This window comes from Euwallacea similis, chromosome 7 (genome assembly GCF_039881205.1).
Source record: "Euwallacea similis isolate ESF13 chromosome 7, ESF131.1, whole genome shotgun sequence".
Lineage (NCBI taxonomy): Eukaryota > Metazoa > Arthropoda > Insecta > Coleoptera > Curculionidae > Euwallacea > Euwallacea similis.
Window position 1 is genome coordinate 854,214 of NC_089615.1, and position 16,074 is coordinate 870,287.

Consider the following 16,074-nt stretch of genomic DNA (forward strand, 5'->3'; position numbering starts at 1 on the left):
TTGTAAATATTATGATGAAGGAAAACGCCCTTCCAGTAGGGAATAGAATTAAAACATTGTTTTGTGACGATTATCAAGAAATTATGTATTATGTTCATAAAATCTATATCATGCACAAACCGACAGTCTGATAACATGATTAATTCATTTCTACCCTGTTTGAAGAATACTCATTTAGATTAAATGGTACGGTTTTTTAATTAATTAAAACTCCAAAATATATAAAAATTGTGCAATACCTACTATGCAGTATGTATCGCACAATGTTCACATATTTTGCAGTTTGTACCTACCTACCTTTTCCTGAATTCGAAATGGTACGCAAAACTTGAATAATGATTTTGAAAACTAACAGACTTTTCAATAGTAATTAAGGAAACTTACTTTAGTATTAAGCTCGATACGTTCGCAGTTCCGAACTTTATAAATTATTAGGTTATAACCTTAACTACGTAATACGTACTCTTAAAACTACACTAGATGAAAAACATCTAATTGGCATAAACGTTGAAATTTTTATTTCAACGTTTATACCAATTTACTTTATTTTTAAAGTAAATGCACATAAAAAATATATCTCCTAACGTTACACTTAAAAAAAAAAATCACTAACAAATTAAGTCAGCTAACAGTCGTCAAGCTGCAATAGTGCAACTTGACGAACGAAACAAAGACCTATGGGTCTATTATGTTGTAAGGCCGAGTGGGAAAAAAATTGATATTACTAGACTCGGATCTATAAAAAGCAGTCAACTGGCCCTATAAATTTTATTTGTTTTATGTATAATTAAATTTAACAGAATATGGTTTAAACAACCAAATTGTTTAAACCATTTTCTGTGGGTAGTTAAATGTCTAAACATTTAAAGTTGTTTCAAAAATCTAAAAAGATTTTTTTCAATCGTTCCAATTATGCTACTAAAAATAATAGCATAATTGAACCGACAAGTTGACTGATTTTTAGCTGACTTGCGTTTGATAACTGACTTGAGTTTTCCTACAAATCAGTGTCATACCACGCGGCCACTTGACTATTGTCCTGTGGCGGGGTGGGTAATTGGTCCATGGTCACGTCCATGGCGTCCATTGGCGATCCAATGTCCATTGCTTGGACACTTAAGTGTATCTGGTCATAGCCTGCAAAAAGTTTTTATTATATATCCTGTATTATAACTTTTTGTTATAAATGAGTGTTATGTAACCTTGGTCCAAAAAAATTATTAATTTTTAACTGAGCTATCGTTCGTAATTTCGAAATTTAAAAATGTAGCGCGAAAAGACTAAAATTACCAATCAGCAATACCAAAAAATTCATATCTACACATAGGTATTTAAGTATCCTACTTCTTTCCTACTTGATGACCAAGCAATATACAAACTACTAAATATTTCTATAATAAAAAAAAAGAAAAAATAATGACCCACTTAGGACATTTAATAACGTATTCTGACAATAACACACGGATAATACTATAAGGAGATAAATTATTCATTAAAACAGATATAGGTTGGCCATTAATATACAGGGTGTCCCAAAAATCAATGTCAAAAATGGTATCACGAGATTATTTGGGTCCAAACATTAAGATTTAGGTCAAAAGTTATTTGAAAAAAGTTTCTCGTTTAGATGCTATTGGTGGTCAAAGTTCTTGAAAAAAACCATACTTTTTGCTATATCTCGAGAATGCTTTAATAGATTTTAATGAATCCTATTGTGCATTTATTCATTAGTACAGAGATTATTTTCATGTAACATTCATGTATTTTCGCAATGTGAAAGTGGTAAATTCTTAGCCATCTTCGTACAAAAATTATTAGAACTTTTCATTGGGTAGTTGCATCGTATCGTTTTTTTTCTGATGATACATTAGCCCTTCTCCAACTTTTTTATCTCTTGAAAATTTCTTGTACGGTTAACATTTCACGTCGAAGAAAATTATTTTCTTTTCTTATATAGAACATCAACTTGCCATTCCTTCGATAATTATCGACACTTGTTGATGTGAACGCTGACATCACTTATGGAAAATGTAATAAAAATTAATCGAAATTTTTTGTCGTTTCTTTTAAGAACAATAATGGTGTTTTCTAATGAAGAAATGACTGATTTGGTAAAAATTATTTTCTTTTACCGTTGGCGCACGATTTTATACTAAAAAAACAAGTGTCAATTTAAAGAAAAAAACTATTAGAACAATTTAAACCATAATTTTTTTTTTACATTTTAAGAAAGAGTATCGTCAGAAATCCCCTGATGTATAATTTTATATTTTTTTTTTATATTTATTTAAATAGAAAAAAAATATCTTTTCAATTTGTATAGGAATAATTTCATTGCAAATAATTTCAATCCTTTTTTTAACCCCAAAAATTAATATTAATTCAACAAGTAGGGTCTTAGCAACCTCAGACATCAGCTAACTATAATTACTTTATTATTTTCAGTTTAAGGAACAAGATAGAGCGCTGAACATCCACGGTTCAATCCCTGCTACCTTTATTACCTTTTTTACATTTTTTTGTTAATGATAGCTCTACTTGCTTTAATATAAAATAATTGGAAATAATAAAAATAATGTATTTGACGCATATTATAATTATTTAATGCTAGTAACAAAAGAATTTAAATGACTTTCATATTAAATTAAGGATTTTCACTTAAAATTTCATATTTCAAAGACGGTCGGTCCTATTTCAATAAAACTGTACATCAGAAAGTTCCGACGATGCTCTTTCATAAACTGTAAAAAAATTGTTGTTAAAATTACCCTAATAGTGTTTTCGTAAAATTGACACGTATTTTTTAATATAAAAAAATACACCAATGATGAAAGAAAATGATCTTAACTAAATCACAATTGCAATTTAAAGACACTCAAATGACCCAAATTTGAAATAAATCGCTTAAGTGGTTCCTAATATATGAGAGTAGTTCCTTGAATCATGAAACACACTGTATATAGAGAGTTGGATTTTAATCATTTTGGAATGGATTCTCATCTGAGACCCCCTTAGCAGGCACTAACAAAGATTTAGCCCCAAAAAGGTTTTCTTAGCCACCCTGATTACCGTTAAAAATTAGTCTTTTTTTATTTGAAATTCTTTCAATTACCTTGTTGTTGGTACGCCCTGCCGGCGTGGCTACTAACGCTCGGGGGCCCTTGGGTTTGGGTATACATATTCTCATAGGGGTCAGGACTCAAAATATCCTAGAAGGGCCAAACAAAAATATGCAACAAAAACAAAAATAAAATCATATAAGTACGACAATTAAAAGCAAATCTAAAAATGATGCATTGTACAAGCAATAATAAGTTGCAGTTTATCTACATTGTATCCAAAATGCATGGAAATCTGTATACACTTTTAATTTTGAAACGCCTTTATTTTAACCACACAAGACATGATTTCCTTCATATTATTACATAGTAAGTCAAAAGATAATAATTGAGGATTTCTTCTCAAACCTAAATTCTTTTTGAACACGTTATAGAATAATAAATACATATAATAATAAAATATAAAAGAAATTAAAGAAATAATTACTAACACAGGAATAATAAATGAATTAATATGCTCTAGACTTACCTGAAAATCGGCACCAACCAAATCAGGATTCCACAACTCCTCTCTGAAGAGGGAACTGGATAGTTCCATACTCAGTCGTTTCTTATAGTCTTGCGGTTTATCTTCCGACATGCGGAAGAGCACAGCAGCAGCGTAAGTTGCCACACCTATGAACATTTTATAAGTCTACAGAATATAGTACGCGTAAAGCTGACTGGGTCAATTTCAAGAAAAGGATGCATAGAGATATTTCCTTCTCTCACATCATATGATACGAAATGCAGAAGGAACGATTTAATCGGTAAGGTCAGTCCTATGTAGTAATTAATTATCAATCTATAGGACACACTGTGTAGATTCACTTAATAGCTCGCAACAAAACTCGTAAACCTCATACAAACTGTATTTTCTTCTTACAATTTAGTTTTCGACGTATAAAAATAAATTGTTTTATACGTGCTCAGAGATTAGCTCTTTTACTTACTTCATATTTTTATAAATTGCATTTATTTTTAAATAGTATTTTATGGAATGTTCATATGCAGTGTTGACACTAGGCATATGTCTTTAAAAAGAAAAAAAAATTCCATACATCACTTGCTCAAATTATGGTCATTTTATTGAAAATGACAATCATATAGCTCTAATCTAAATATAAAATTTCTTTACTTCTTTTTTTGTCATTATTAGAGGTAGATTAAAGATAGGTGGACGTACGTGGTGTTTATAGTCATGAATTTCACTATCAAGAAAAAGTACCAAATTGTAATGTGATACCACAGTGGGGTGTCTGAAACACTAATTATTACACTGTTCGTGGACACGTTTCTGAATCGACCGTTACCAATAAGAAAAATAATCCACACAATTATTAAGAATCTTCGGACTTATGGATGCTTTTCAAGGGAATGGCATAAGATGGAAGGAATTTGACAACCAGATCCAGATCATGAGTTACGTGATATAATAGTTTGTGTGAACATAGAACAAAATGCGACCAGGTCCATAACGGATATTACTACCAAATTTGGCATATCGGTATCGACCGTGTGCAACATCTCGAAAACGAATGTTCATTGACCTTTTTCATTACAAAGGTCTAATGAGCTTTGGCCTGATGACAACCAAACAACAACAAAAATCAAGTCATTTCAGCCACTCGTGCTCTTAGTGTTAATTGAGAAACAATTTGGTTCCAGCAAGATGGATGCTTAGCGCACAATTCCGTGTTAGTCAGGGAATATTTAAATGATACATTTCTAAGACGGTCGATTGCTGGCTTTCATAACATATGAGAGGACAATGGAGATGGTTTAAGATATTCCCTGTAACGCATTGCCTCTAGATCTATCTTCCTGTGACTTTTTCTTATAGGGTTATGTCAAATTCTAAATTTATGAATTTCAAGAACGAACCAGAATCATTGAGGAATTGCAAGATGTAATTTACAATGCGATGGCTCATGTTACTTCTGAAATGCTTACGTTAGGAGTAGTTTTTACAATAGACTCGAACATTGTTCATTTATTGGTGGCGGTTGATTCAAACATTTTTTTGTAAATATTAGTTTAGATGCGCACTTATCTTTACACCTCGGAAACTAAATTGCTGTAAGAAAAAAAAAGATTGTACGAGTTTTACGAGTTTCGATGCGAGCTATTCAATGAATTTGCACAGCCTGTCCTATTATTTACCACCTAAGTACTAAATAGGACTGACCTTACCAATTAAATCATCCCCATCACATTGCGCATATCATGTGAGAGAGAGAAATCTCTCTGTACACCCTTTTCTCGACATTTGCCCAATTAGTCTTACGCATATTGCATACCGTCTTTGCAAAAAAAAAAACAAGAAAACGTAGAAATGTCTACTATTTTATGAAAGTCCATGTTGGATTTCTGATACAATTATTCCCATTCAAACTTCAATAGTCTTTATGTTCTCAAATTTATTGCCTGTAAGAGTCAAGTTTGTTCTATTTATGACTTTTTCTTAAAACAGAAGAAAGAAGAAGATATGGATTCTTGGGTTTTTTGTCACTTGAAGTTAATATTTCACCCATGTAAAGACCAGATGACCGGGACAATAAATCAAGAGAATGGTTCCAGTGTTTGACCTTTTTAATACAGATGAGTGGTAAAAGTGTGAGTCTTTAGTAGTTAGTTCGTTACACATCTTTTGACCGTTAACACGTGCCTTCTGACTGTAATAAAGAAATTAAGAGTTCTAACAGAAGCGTCCTGTCTTAGATTCTTTTATTTCTATACCCTATAATCCAATAGTTCATTCCACTATGGAGCCTTTTACAGACAGACGAAAGGAATAACTTACCTTCATTTCTAGAATGTAACAGTTCTGTCAATGGGGCAGTTGCGCCCTCTTGCTCAATTAAATCGGCGCCTTCTTTGTCTGCTGCCAATTCGCAAAGTACCCCTGCGGCCACGCGCTGAATATTTTCTATGTCATTAAAGAGAAGCTGCACGAATATAGGAATGACGCCTTGCTGGCGGATCTGTTCACGGTTATAGAATTCCCTGGCAAGAATATGCAAAGCCCCGACGGTTCCTAATAGAACGAGAAATTTGTTATACAATGTAAAAACAAATAGGAAAGCAATTATACAAAGAGTATGTTGCGGTTGTATTGGCTGCTTACAACTTGCATAATTTGGAATTTAAATTCAATATACCTTCAATGATTTCTTCCATTCGCACTCCGTCGGCATATGTTCCAGCCTGTTGACTGCCACCGCTTGCCAAGCTAGCTCGCTAAAATATCATTATTTTTGTTTGAAAAATTCGAAGCACTACAATGACTAATTATTACCCTTTGAGTGTCGTTGTAAGCTCTCGTTAGCAGCTGTACCAAGTAATTTATGGCACAGGATTCTCTGAGTGGTGCGAAATTATCCTGGCACAAGGCAAGATTTCTGATCAGACCTATCACTGCCTTGACAAGGGGCCAACGGGATGGCGGATTCAACAAGCGCACAATAACAGGAATTCCCCCAACAACTCTAAAGAAACGTCAAATAAAAATAATAATGTAAATTTCCATCTATATTTACCCCAACATACAACATCATTAGAGTAGGAATAATACATACCTAACTTGATTTTGAGCGAATTCCGACTTGTCATGTCTTGAAGTCAAGTGCCTCAAAGCGCAAACGGCCGGTTCAGTGATCTCTTCCCGATCACCTGCGTTCATTATAGTTCGCACCAGAGCTGAAATGCCATCATACTGGCACACCGTTTCTTTGTTAAACTGGTTGTTGCAGGTCAAATTTGACAAAATTCCTAGTAATTTTAATTGTGTGAAATAATATTAATTATTTTTAGACCGCAAAACACTTGAAAGTTTAAGGTTTACCTTCTAGTGAGTTTGCGAAAAACTTACTCAAATGGCCCTTAAGAGCTCAATGTAAAAAAGAATTACAAAGACAACGCACCTGCTGCGCACGTGACAACATTGACATCAGATGACCCTAAAACTTGTACTAGGGATGACAATAAAGAATCTAAACCATTGACTTTTGTAGCAGCATCAGAGAGATTTCTCAGAGTCCATAAACAGTTCTGTACGAGACGCTGGCTAGAATTGCCTAGGTGCATCGCCAAAGCTTGCATTCCTCCAGCTTCCACAATAGCAGGCTTATTGCTGGAGCATACAGATAACACCTATAAAAATTTCAAATCATAAAAATAACACTTGACTTAGTCATAAAAAAACATACCTTCAAAACTCGAGAAGTTGTCCATAAAAGTTTTTCATAATTGTAGGACCTCATGATCCTGACCAACTCAATGGGCCCCTGGGAAGCAAGAATAATCAGCTTGCTTTCTTGGTTGCCATAAGCTAAAATCTGCAGGCAGTCAGTTACAATAGCCAAAAACTTGGTGTTGTTCCTCTGTAGCAGAGCCACCATCTTTTGCAATCCTCCAGCAAGTCGTACAGCCATTTTTGATCCATCTTGATGAAGCAACAAGTTATGCAAGGTAGTAATGGCATAAAACAATACACTTTCAACTGGGGAACTAAGCAGTTTAACCAAAGCTGGAATTCCGCCGCTCTTGAAGATAGCCAATAAACCTTGTCTGTGGTGTGACAACTTGTGGAGAGTGCCCACAGCTCCCTTAGTGGTTTCAAGATCGTTGGAGTTCGATATGGCACGTACTAAGGCGGCGACCATTTGAGGGCTGTTCATAATAGCATGCCTTGAGGCTTCTTTCTTGGATAGTTGGTGTACCATCATGGCCGCCTGAGAAACCACAACTTGGTCTTCGTCATTTAGAAGCTTAATTAATTCAGGAATCGCTCGAGTGGCCAATTCCGCGTCATCTTGATAGTTAATAAGATTCACTACTGCATGTTTCAGCATTTGACTAGGTTCGGCCAGACGTTGAACGGCAGTTTGATGTCCAGGATCAAATTGGGTGGATGGAATTTCAATTCCTGGTTAGTAATGAAATGTTTTATATTACAAAAGAGTGTTAACAAATAAATAAATTTGTATTTCATAAATATATTGAATAAAGTTGTGTTTAACCTTTTCATACCTTCTTCAAGTGTCTCTGGAAACATCGCCGCTCTGACTCGATGTGATCTCGTTTGGTTTAGTTGATTGTTCATATCATCAACTTGATCTTGGGTGAAACCTTGGTATCCCTAGGGTGCAAAATAAAAAATAATCAATTTTCAATATTTCCTCTAGCTCTTGTCAACCAAAAATGCAAAAAAAACTTGCCTGATCTAAATCAAAAAGATCCATATCTTCCTCTTCTTTGCCACTCAAAGAGGGGACTTGTGTTTGGGCGCCAGAATGGATTCCTGAGTCGCCCATGTAATTGCTTTGTTGCCAAGACATCACTGTTTGATCTTTGGGCATATCACCAGACCCTTGGTAGGGCACTAAACATAATCAAATTACCATGTAGATTTCTAGTAGATTAACGATTAAATAGGAATATTTAACAAATAATAATAGTAACTGACTTGTCATCAGTAGCTGAACCGGTTTAACTCAGCAAATTTTTGGGTGACCTTTTGCTTCCTTAAACAAATTTTAATAGGTAGCAAGTACAAAGTTATTCCTTAGGAATTAAAATTTAAAAATATTATTTTTTTAAGTTACCTAATGAGGTCACATGCAACTGTGTTTTCAAAAGCAATGAGGGCAAATCTGTGAACTAGGTAAAAATGAAATGATTCAAACTGACAACTCAATATGTTTTTTTCAAAACTTCACAAAATTTCATGAAATAGAATAATGGTGTTACAATTTTTGGTGGTTTGAAAACATGGATCTATATACAGTGATAAACATAAGTATGGGAAGATATTTTCTTTAGAAATATTTTTTTTGCTCCCTAATTAAACAACTGCTAAACAACAATAAATTATGCAATTTTTAGCAACTTAATAATTATTATGAAATAATAAGCAAAACAAAGAATCATTACTTTTCCAGAATGAATGTAAAAAATTGTCCTGGATAAAAGCATGCAAGGAAAATTTTAAAAGCCCATTTTACTGTTCTTTTCTGAAAAAATCTAATATTTTGTGGAATATTCCTTTGCTTCAAGAACTGCTCCATATCATCTGAGTATTGAATCCACAAGGTTTTGATAGACTTCTACAGAAACACTCTTTCACTCATCTTACAATATCTCCCATAAATCACACACATTGTGAATGATCCTTAATCGAATTTTATGCTCCAAGTAGTTCTACAGATGTTTTATTTGATTTGAATCTGGTGATTGGGAGATCTGTTCCAAAATATCAATGCTTTTTTTTAACTAATTTTTTATCAGACAAGAAGGATGTATAGAATCAATGTTCTGTTGAAACCTCCATATTAAAGGCACTTGTTCTTCAGCAAATGACAACATCATATTTTCCAAAATATCTCTGTAAATAAACTGATCCACTTGTTCATGCATTTTTGAATAGCATTTCTGTTCCACATTAAAAAAAGCATCCCCAGACCATTATACCACCACCTCCATGCTTCACTGTAAGCTTTTGATATTTTATATTGTATCTTCAGTGCACTAGTCTTCAAATATATGATATTCCACCTGATCCAAATATTTTAAGTTTACTTTCATCACTCCATAAAACAGTATTCCATTTTTGGATGTTTCCAAGATAAGTGCCTATTTGAAAATTGAATTCTGTTCTTACAATTTTTTTTAAAGCAAGAGTTTCTTCACTACAACTTTTCCCAAAAGACCATCTTTACAAAGGCTTTATCTCACAGGACAGTTAATTACATTTAAATTTTTATCTAATTTCCCAAGATTTATCTGTCGAGATGAATTGTGTGGATTTCTTACTCATATTTTCTTAATACACTTTTGTACATAAGAGCAAGTTTTTCTAGGTCACCAGATTCTAAATGATTTATTACAGTGTCTAAAATTTAATTTTAAAAAAATTTTTGGAAATGCACTTTCTGATATTCTTAAAATTTTTACAATCATGCACTGTTTCAATTCTTATCTATTTAACTCAACAACTTTGTTCCACAAGTCTTCTGAGAAATAATTGTTTTTACTTATTTCTAATAATGTGTTACTACAAGCCAAAAGACAGTAGACAAAGTAATGACTATAATAACAAAGATTTGAAATAATTAACTTCCTTTCCATACTTTTGACTAAGATCTAAATAAGAAAATGCTGATAAGAAATATATATGGTCAAAAATATATATAGCTAAAAATATTTAGTGCCCATCTTAATTGTTGTAACAAATAACAAATTTCTTTTTTATTAACCTTGCTTGAATAAAATGCAAAATGAAAATCTTTCCATACTTATATCCACCACTGTAGATATAAAAAAATGACAACTTTAATCCAGCATTACCCCTATGTGCATTCCATATTTTGCAGAGGACTATGAAAAATAGTTTTTTATTTCTTTCATAAGTCTTGCTATTACACTGAACAATTAATCTAATTTCACTCATATTTATTTGAAATGATACTTACTTGCCCTGCTCTGGTAGCTGCTCATGATTAGTCACACCTAAAACCAATCCAAGTTCTTAGAAATGAGGTAATGTATGACTGAAATGATTTGTAAATTGATTCATCTTGTAATATTATTAGAGATCAGAGATTTGCCAATGAAACCACATATCTAATAAAGGAATTTTTGAATACTAACGCGAAATCTACCATATTTTGACAAGAAAAGCCACAAAAACAGGAAACACGCAAAGGAATGTTATAAAAACTGCATCCCAGGCACAAAGAGATAAAGAAACCTCCATTTTGAGATTGTACACAATCAATGTCCACAATTTTTAATGCAATTTCACCTGGAATCCGAGTTTATAATTGAAAATATTACTGCTACGGAATTACTTAATTGTTCTTACCCTTTTAGTCAATGTTTTGTGTATATTTCAGTAGGTTTGAAGACAAAACTTTCACAAATTTGGATTTTATGAAAAATGTTAATACCGCACCCGTACTCCAGGTTTCTCGTTTTTCGATGTTGCGCACGCGTCACGCAGGGCTGCCAGATTTCTTCAAACCCAGACTCCAAGTCGCCAAATACAATCTTAAAGCAGTCAAATGTCGCTAGTCTCTAAAGTACCCAAATTGTCGTCAGTAATCAGTAATATAATAACAAAATAGGCGTAATGTTACGTGACTAGTTTCACAATGGACCAATGTTAATAATAAAAAATTGGTGTTATAAGGTACTGGGAATTTAGAACAAAGTCAATGAAAAATGTTTAAGTAAATATATATACTTGCCGAAATAGCGCCAATGGCAACTTATCTAAAAGCGAATAAAACATCTATAAGTAGACAATTTAGTAACTAGACCAATTTTTCAGCACTACTCTTACTAAGAGATAGTCAATGTAGCGGAAACTTGACAAATCTGGCAATCCTGCGCCACCTGCTGGGAATTAGCTAGACTTTATGACGTTAATAAAGTCAATGTCAACTCATGAGAATAGTTCTTTGAGAAGAACAAAGAATGCGACATAATCTGTGACCTATTCTGTCTCTTGCATTTCTTAGAAGTTTGAGAAATTTGACAGGCAACCAGATATACAGCGCGAGATGCGGCGATAATTTTCAATGTTATTACACAAGATGATTTAAAATAAGCTCTTGCAGTTTTAGAAATAAAATGCACCAACACATTTATATATACAATGTAGGTTAATTTTTTATTATTTAATAAAACGATGTATGTGGTACACATAAGAATAATATTAATTTAACAAAATAATTATTGATTTAAGATAGTACATTGTTCATTTTCTTCGGGGCCGAAATTCTGGACGAATTTTTGCCCTCTTTCGTATTTTTTTCTATTTCTTCGGATAATTTTAATTTATTTTTCTCTATCAACTGGTTCCGACGATATTGATCTAAATAAATTAAAAATTCCCTGAAAGTGAAGTAGGTCTTGTCTGGGCCATTCCAGTTGCGAGCTGCTGGCTCCTCTAATGCCAGAACCATATTCCAATGCTGGAAATCTTCAGTTTCCTGTCCGTACCAATATTTTATAATGACGTATCTAAATACCCAATTCCAAATCAAATCCTGAACAAGCAACTGCTTATCACCTCTTACGCGAGTCCGTCATCAATCATCTTGCAGATCCTTATGTCTTTAGTCAACTCCATAAAGTCAGGATTTTCTGGATTCCTTTTAATGTCCACCAGTTGCCAGGGTGCTATGTTGCCGAAACGTACGCAATCCAGAACTTCATATTTGTGTGCGTCTCTGTTTTCAAAATCGTACTTCAACCAACGCACTGCTGCCATGAATATTTCCATTTCACTATAAACAAAAAAAATCAGGATTGTGCAATCAATTCCAATTCTAATTGCGACATACCAATTAACAGCAATGTAATTGGAATTCAAAAAGTTTTTAACATCGTCAACTTCTAATTCCAACCAATCGTGAGAGCTAACTAGCATGAGGAAGAATAACTGAATCCTTGGAAGCATTAGCTCTTTGACTTCAGGCAAATTTCGCCGTTTGGCGTCCATGTAGAGTAAAAACGCTGTATCTTCATTAAACACTTCAACGTTGTCGATAAATGACCAACATTGTTCTGTTAAATCTAAATATGTATATATATGAGCAAACTTCTGCTTTGCTGATATAACGTGTTATTCTTCAGGAGCATGCTCGATATCAATGAAGAGTCGTACTAGACTCTTGTCAGAGTTCTGTCAGGGTTTTGTCAAAGTTATACTCTGTCAGGTCCTTGTTATAGTCCTGTCCTGCCAGGATTTTGTCGAAGTTCTGCCCTTGTCAGGGTCTTGTCAGATGCCCCATCATATTAGTTGCAAACATTTAAACCAGATCGTTCTATTGCACGCCTCCTAAAGATATCGAACGCACCCCAGGCAAGTGGTGCCGTACCTTTGATTCTCAAGTATTTGGCCGAGATAAAAATATCGAGGACGTTTTCCCTACTTAGCTGGACATACGAGGGCTCTGCTGTTATCATCCAGTCGTAGATGAAGGAAAATGCTGTTACGCTGCATTTATCCTTAAGAAGAAAATGTATTTAGTTACATACATACATATATGTATAGTATACAGATATCACCACTTCGAGTGGAAGCATAGGGTTTGTGCAAATGGGAAAAGGATCGCACGAGATTAAATATATTGCTGACAAAGACCAACAAAGTAGGCGGAGTCAGTCCAGTGTCCGGATCTCTCATCTTTTTAGAATTTTTACTAATATCAGTTCTAGTGGTGAATGAATCTTTTTTTTCATATAGCTTCAATTTGCTCCGATATTTTTCAAAAATTCGCATCTCCGCGAAAGCAACGAAATCGATACTAACTTAAACATCGAAGTAGATACTTCGGCCGGATTGACTCCACCCACGTCGTTGTTGGTCTTTCTCAGGAGCAAAGTAAATCTTGTGCGATCTTTCTCCCACTTGCACAATTCCTATGTTCCGACTTTAAGTGGTGATACTTGTAGGTATGCAGGCAGATGGAACATCGCTGAGTAAATCGCAAATTCGCAATATTCTGCCACTATAAAGCGCATTCCTCAGTTAAATCGTCTTACCGAAGGCAGCTCTACTTTCTTAACAGCAACGTAAGCATCAAATAACTCCGAATAGCATTGTAAAACTATCAAATGGCAGCTAAACTCCTCGTTATCAATGTAGACCCTGCAATCAGCATTCCTACAAAAGCGTCATTAAGTTCCAATTTTTCAACTTTGGAAAGACCAAATCAACTCACGTATTCTTCATAATACGATGATACAGCTCCAGATATAAATTGTGCTTCTCGGGTAACTTCACCTTGTCCCAGTTAATCGAGCCTGACTTACCATAACCCAATCTACCCAAATCCAGCTCCGGATCCAAGATCTCACTGGTTTGTCTGCTTTCGTATTCCGCTGCCTCCTTTGTCTGTTTGCGGATGGGAGAGGTTCCGATCAAAGATCCGAGGGAGGAGAACCCCCCCGTCTTCAATAAACTTTCTATACAGTAAACTTACTTAATCGCTTTTGTCTAAGTGCGCACCTGACTCATTAAAGTTTCCATTGGAGACCGAGGACTATGAGCAAATTCTTGCTGGTTGTGAAGAGCTATCTCCAGAGATGGTTTCACGATTAGAGGTTCTCGGCATATATTCACCTGGGTATTCTTAGGGTCCGCTACTAGCACACTCAGTTTTTTAGAGGCAAAAATGACCTGAAATTGTTCGGTCATGACCCTGAGCTAAGTTGCCTTGTTGAGAGTATTTTACTTGAGATGATTCGACCTTAAGGTTACCACTAGGGGTGACCTTAAATGGGAAGTTGCTAGATGAGTCTCCGGCGTCAGTTCTACAGTTGCCGTACATGAAGCAGTGGATAAAATGATTATTTGAGGGTATCTATGTATGTGCCTTACAACAGATTTTTATTGAGAGCTTCACAAGCTTGCACACTCTCTTCAGGCCTGACTTTCTTCTTTGAAGGATACATAAAACGGTCTAATTTAATGTCACTTTGAATAATCTTCTTAGTACTGTCGTTCGAATAAATCAACACAATTTCCTCTGAAGATAACCGATGCGATTTTCGGTATTTCGGTCGAGCACCATAACCTTGAGGGTTCTTGTTTAAATTTGGCTTCAGTTCGTAGGGGATGTCGCTACTTTGAAGTGGGTGATGACCCTGAATTTGGAGTTTTTGGTAGTATGCCTTAATATATGATGAAACAAATTCTTACGCGATCAGAAGGGTATGGATCCTTTAAACTTCTCTCAAACGCCCTAGGGGAGTCTTTCCTTTCAGACGGCAAGTTGAGCCTTGAAGCAACAGTTATATTACAACTGTTAAATCATGTCTTATATCGCTGAGTTACCGTAAATTCAGTAGGTCTATATTTCCCACGGAGTATTGCTCGTTTTCCTGATTCCTCCTATATGTCTGCAAAATCCAAAAAGATGCTTGCAGAGTGTTATCCAAAAGTTGGATTTAACTTACTCTCTCAGAAGAGGAAAAACCTCTTCTCATGCTATGGGGGAAATACGGGAAATTTGTATGCTTTATCGAATATAAGCAAATGAGAGCGACTTGTAAAGATGTAAAATAATTTGTTAAAAAATGAAAGTTATCCTAACAATAGACGTTGCTGACTGATGCCTTCTGGAACAGGCTATTAGGTGTGAAATAGGTAGGTGATACACCAGTTGAATAGGTAAATAAGGCACACAAACGATACCATAGCCATTTGGTGCCAGGAAGATTTTCTGTTGGTTCTAATTGAAAATTTTGAAAAAGGGTGCAATCGCGGGGTAAAACCCGCCCCGGAAACGATAACTGCAAAGCTTCTCAAATGAGCAAACAAACCGTTGAAATTCAATAAGAGACTAGGAAAACGAATTTCTTGGGCGCGCGGCAATTTAATTACCACTTTAAAACTAAAAGTATAAAGCAGATTATCTCTGAGGGGAGCGGGATGCGAAAATCGGTGATGTTTATGCTTTGGAGTTTTCAGTCAAAATCGCAAATATTTTTCTTTTCAAAAATTAGCAAACAGCGTGTTTATCGCGCCTCACTTCTCTTCAATTCCATTTTGTTTCCTAAATGGGTAGCAGGGATTCGTATCCACTCAGTTAACCGGAAAGGAATCGAGAAGTCGCATTCGTGCAATTTCAACTGATTGCAGCATACCTTGTAAATGAACGAACGTTATTGGACACAACATAATTTTGATACTTCTTTCCGGCAGTACCAGCCTTATGGAGGTGCGAGATTGGACGACTATCAAGGGCGGCGGACTTTCCTGGTCAACGGGTTTTCTTGGGGGTAGGGGTGCGGTGATTAAAAATTTCGTCCAGGGCGCCAGACTTGCTAAAGCCCGTCCTGCTTCCTGGACTATCATAGTTTCCCTATAGTTGACAAACCGGAAATTTGAAAGAGTTCCTGATGTGAAAAAAATTACATGCTAACAATCAGAATTAAAAATCATTAAATGAGATGTTACTCA

The 16,074-nt window shown here is 34.9% G+C and overlaps 2 protein-coding genes across 3 annotated transcripts; both read right to left on the reverse strand.

The window, feature by feature from the left end:
• Positions 1-56: 56 nt before the first annotated feature.
• arm (armadillo) lies at positions 57-11,109 on the reverse strand. Of its 2 annotated transcripts, XM_066391576.1 has the most exons (13): positions 10,963-11,109; positions 10,571-10,607; positions 8,318-8,481; positions 8,130-8,238; positions 7,307-8,025; positions 7,022-7,250; positions 6,677-6,869; positions 6,397-6,586; positions 6,260-6,338; positions 5,902-6,135; positions 3,589-3,734; positions 3,113-3,209; positions 57-1,137 (listed from the first exon to the last, which is right to left on the reverse strand). In XM_066391576.1, the coding sequence occupies exons 2-13, from the start codon at positions 10,593-10,595 to the stop codon at positions 998-1,000; spliced, it is 2,325 nt and encodes a 774-aa protein (XP_066247673.1). In that variant the 5' UTR covers positions 10,596-10,607; positions 10,963-11,109; the 3' UTR covers positions 57-997. The 2 variants fall into 2 exon arrangements, with proteins under 2 accessions (XP_066247673.1, XP_066247674.1); XM_066391577.1 differs by lacking the exon at positions 3,113-3,209.
• On the reverse strand, positions 10,694-15,098 carry LOC136410113 (uncharacterized). Its single transcript, XM_066392081.1, has 16 exons — positions 15,069-15,098; positions 14,947-15,011; positions 14,812-14,890; positions 14,491-14,756; positions 14,345-14,423; positions 14,119-14,289; positions 13,832-14,061; positions 13,653-13,773; positions 12,986-13,115; positions 12,449-12,680; positions 12,182-12,391; positions 11,899-12,125; positions 11,443-11,495; positions 11,344-11,391; positions 11,048-11,174; positions 10,694-10,902 (listed from the first exon to the last, which is right to left on the reverse strand). The coding sequence occupies exons 1-16, from the start codon at positions 15,096-15,098 to the stop codon at positions 10,694-10,696; spliced, it is 2,277 nt and encodes a 758-aa protein (XP_066248178.1).
• Between the last annotated feature and the right edge of the window lie 976 nt (positions 15,099-16,074).

Excerpts from the sequence above, each read along its gene's own strand:
- arm (XM_066391576.1), bottom strand. The coding sequence starts at position 10,595 with ATGAGCAGCTACCAGAGCAGGGCAA. Across the intron at positions 8,482-10,570 it reads CAGCTACCAGAGCAGGGCAA|TGCCCTACCAAGGGTCTGGT; the intron begins GTAAGTATCATT and ends GATTATGTTTAG. Across the intron at positions 6,587-6,676 it reads TTCGCTCAAAATCAAGTTAG|AGTTGTTGGGGGAATTCCTG; the intron begins GTATGTATTATT and ends ACGTTTCTTTAG.
- LOC136410113 (XM_066392081.1), bottom strand. The coding sequence starts at position 15,098 with ATGAGAAGAGGTTTTTCCTCTTCTGAGAGA. Across the intron at positions 15,012-15,068 it reads GTTTTTCCTCTTCTGAGAGA|ACATATAGGAGGAATCAGGA; the intron begins GTAAGTTAAATC and ends TGGATTTTGCAG. Across the intron at positions 13,116-13,652 it reads AGAAAGTAGAGCTGCCTTCG|GATAAATGCAGCGTAACAGC; the intron begins GTAAGACGATTT and ends TTTCTTCTTAAG.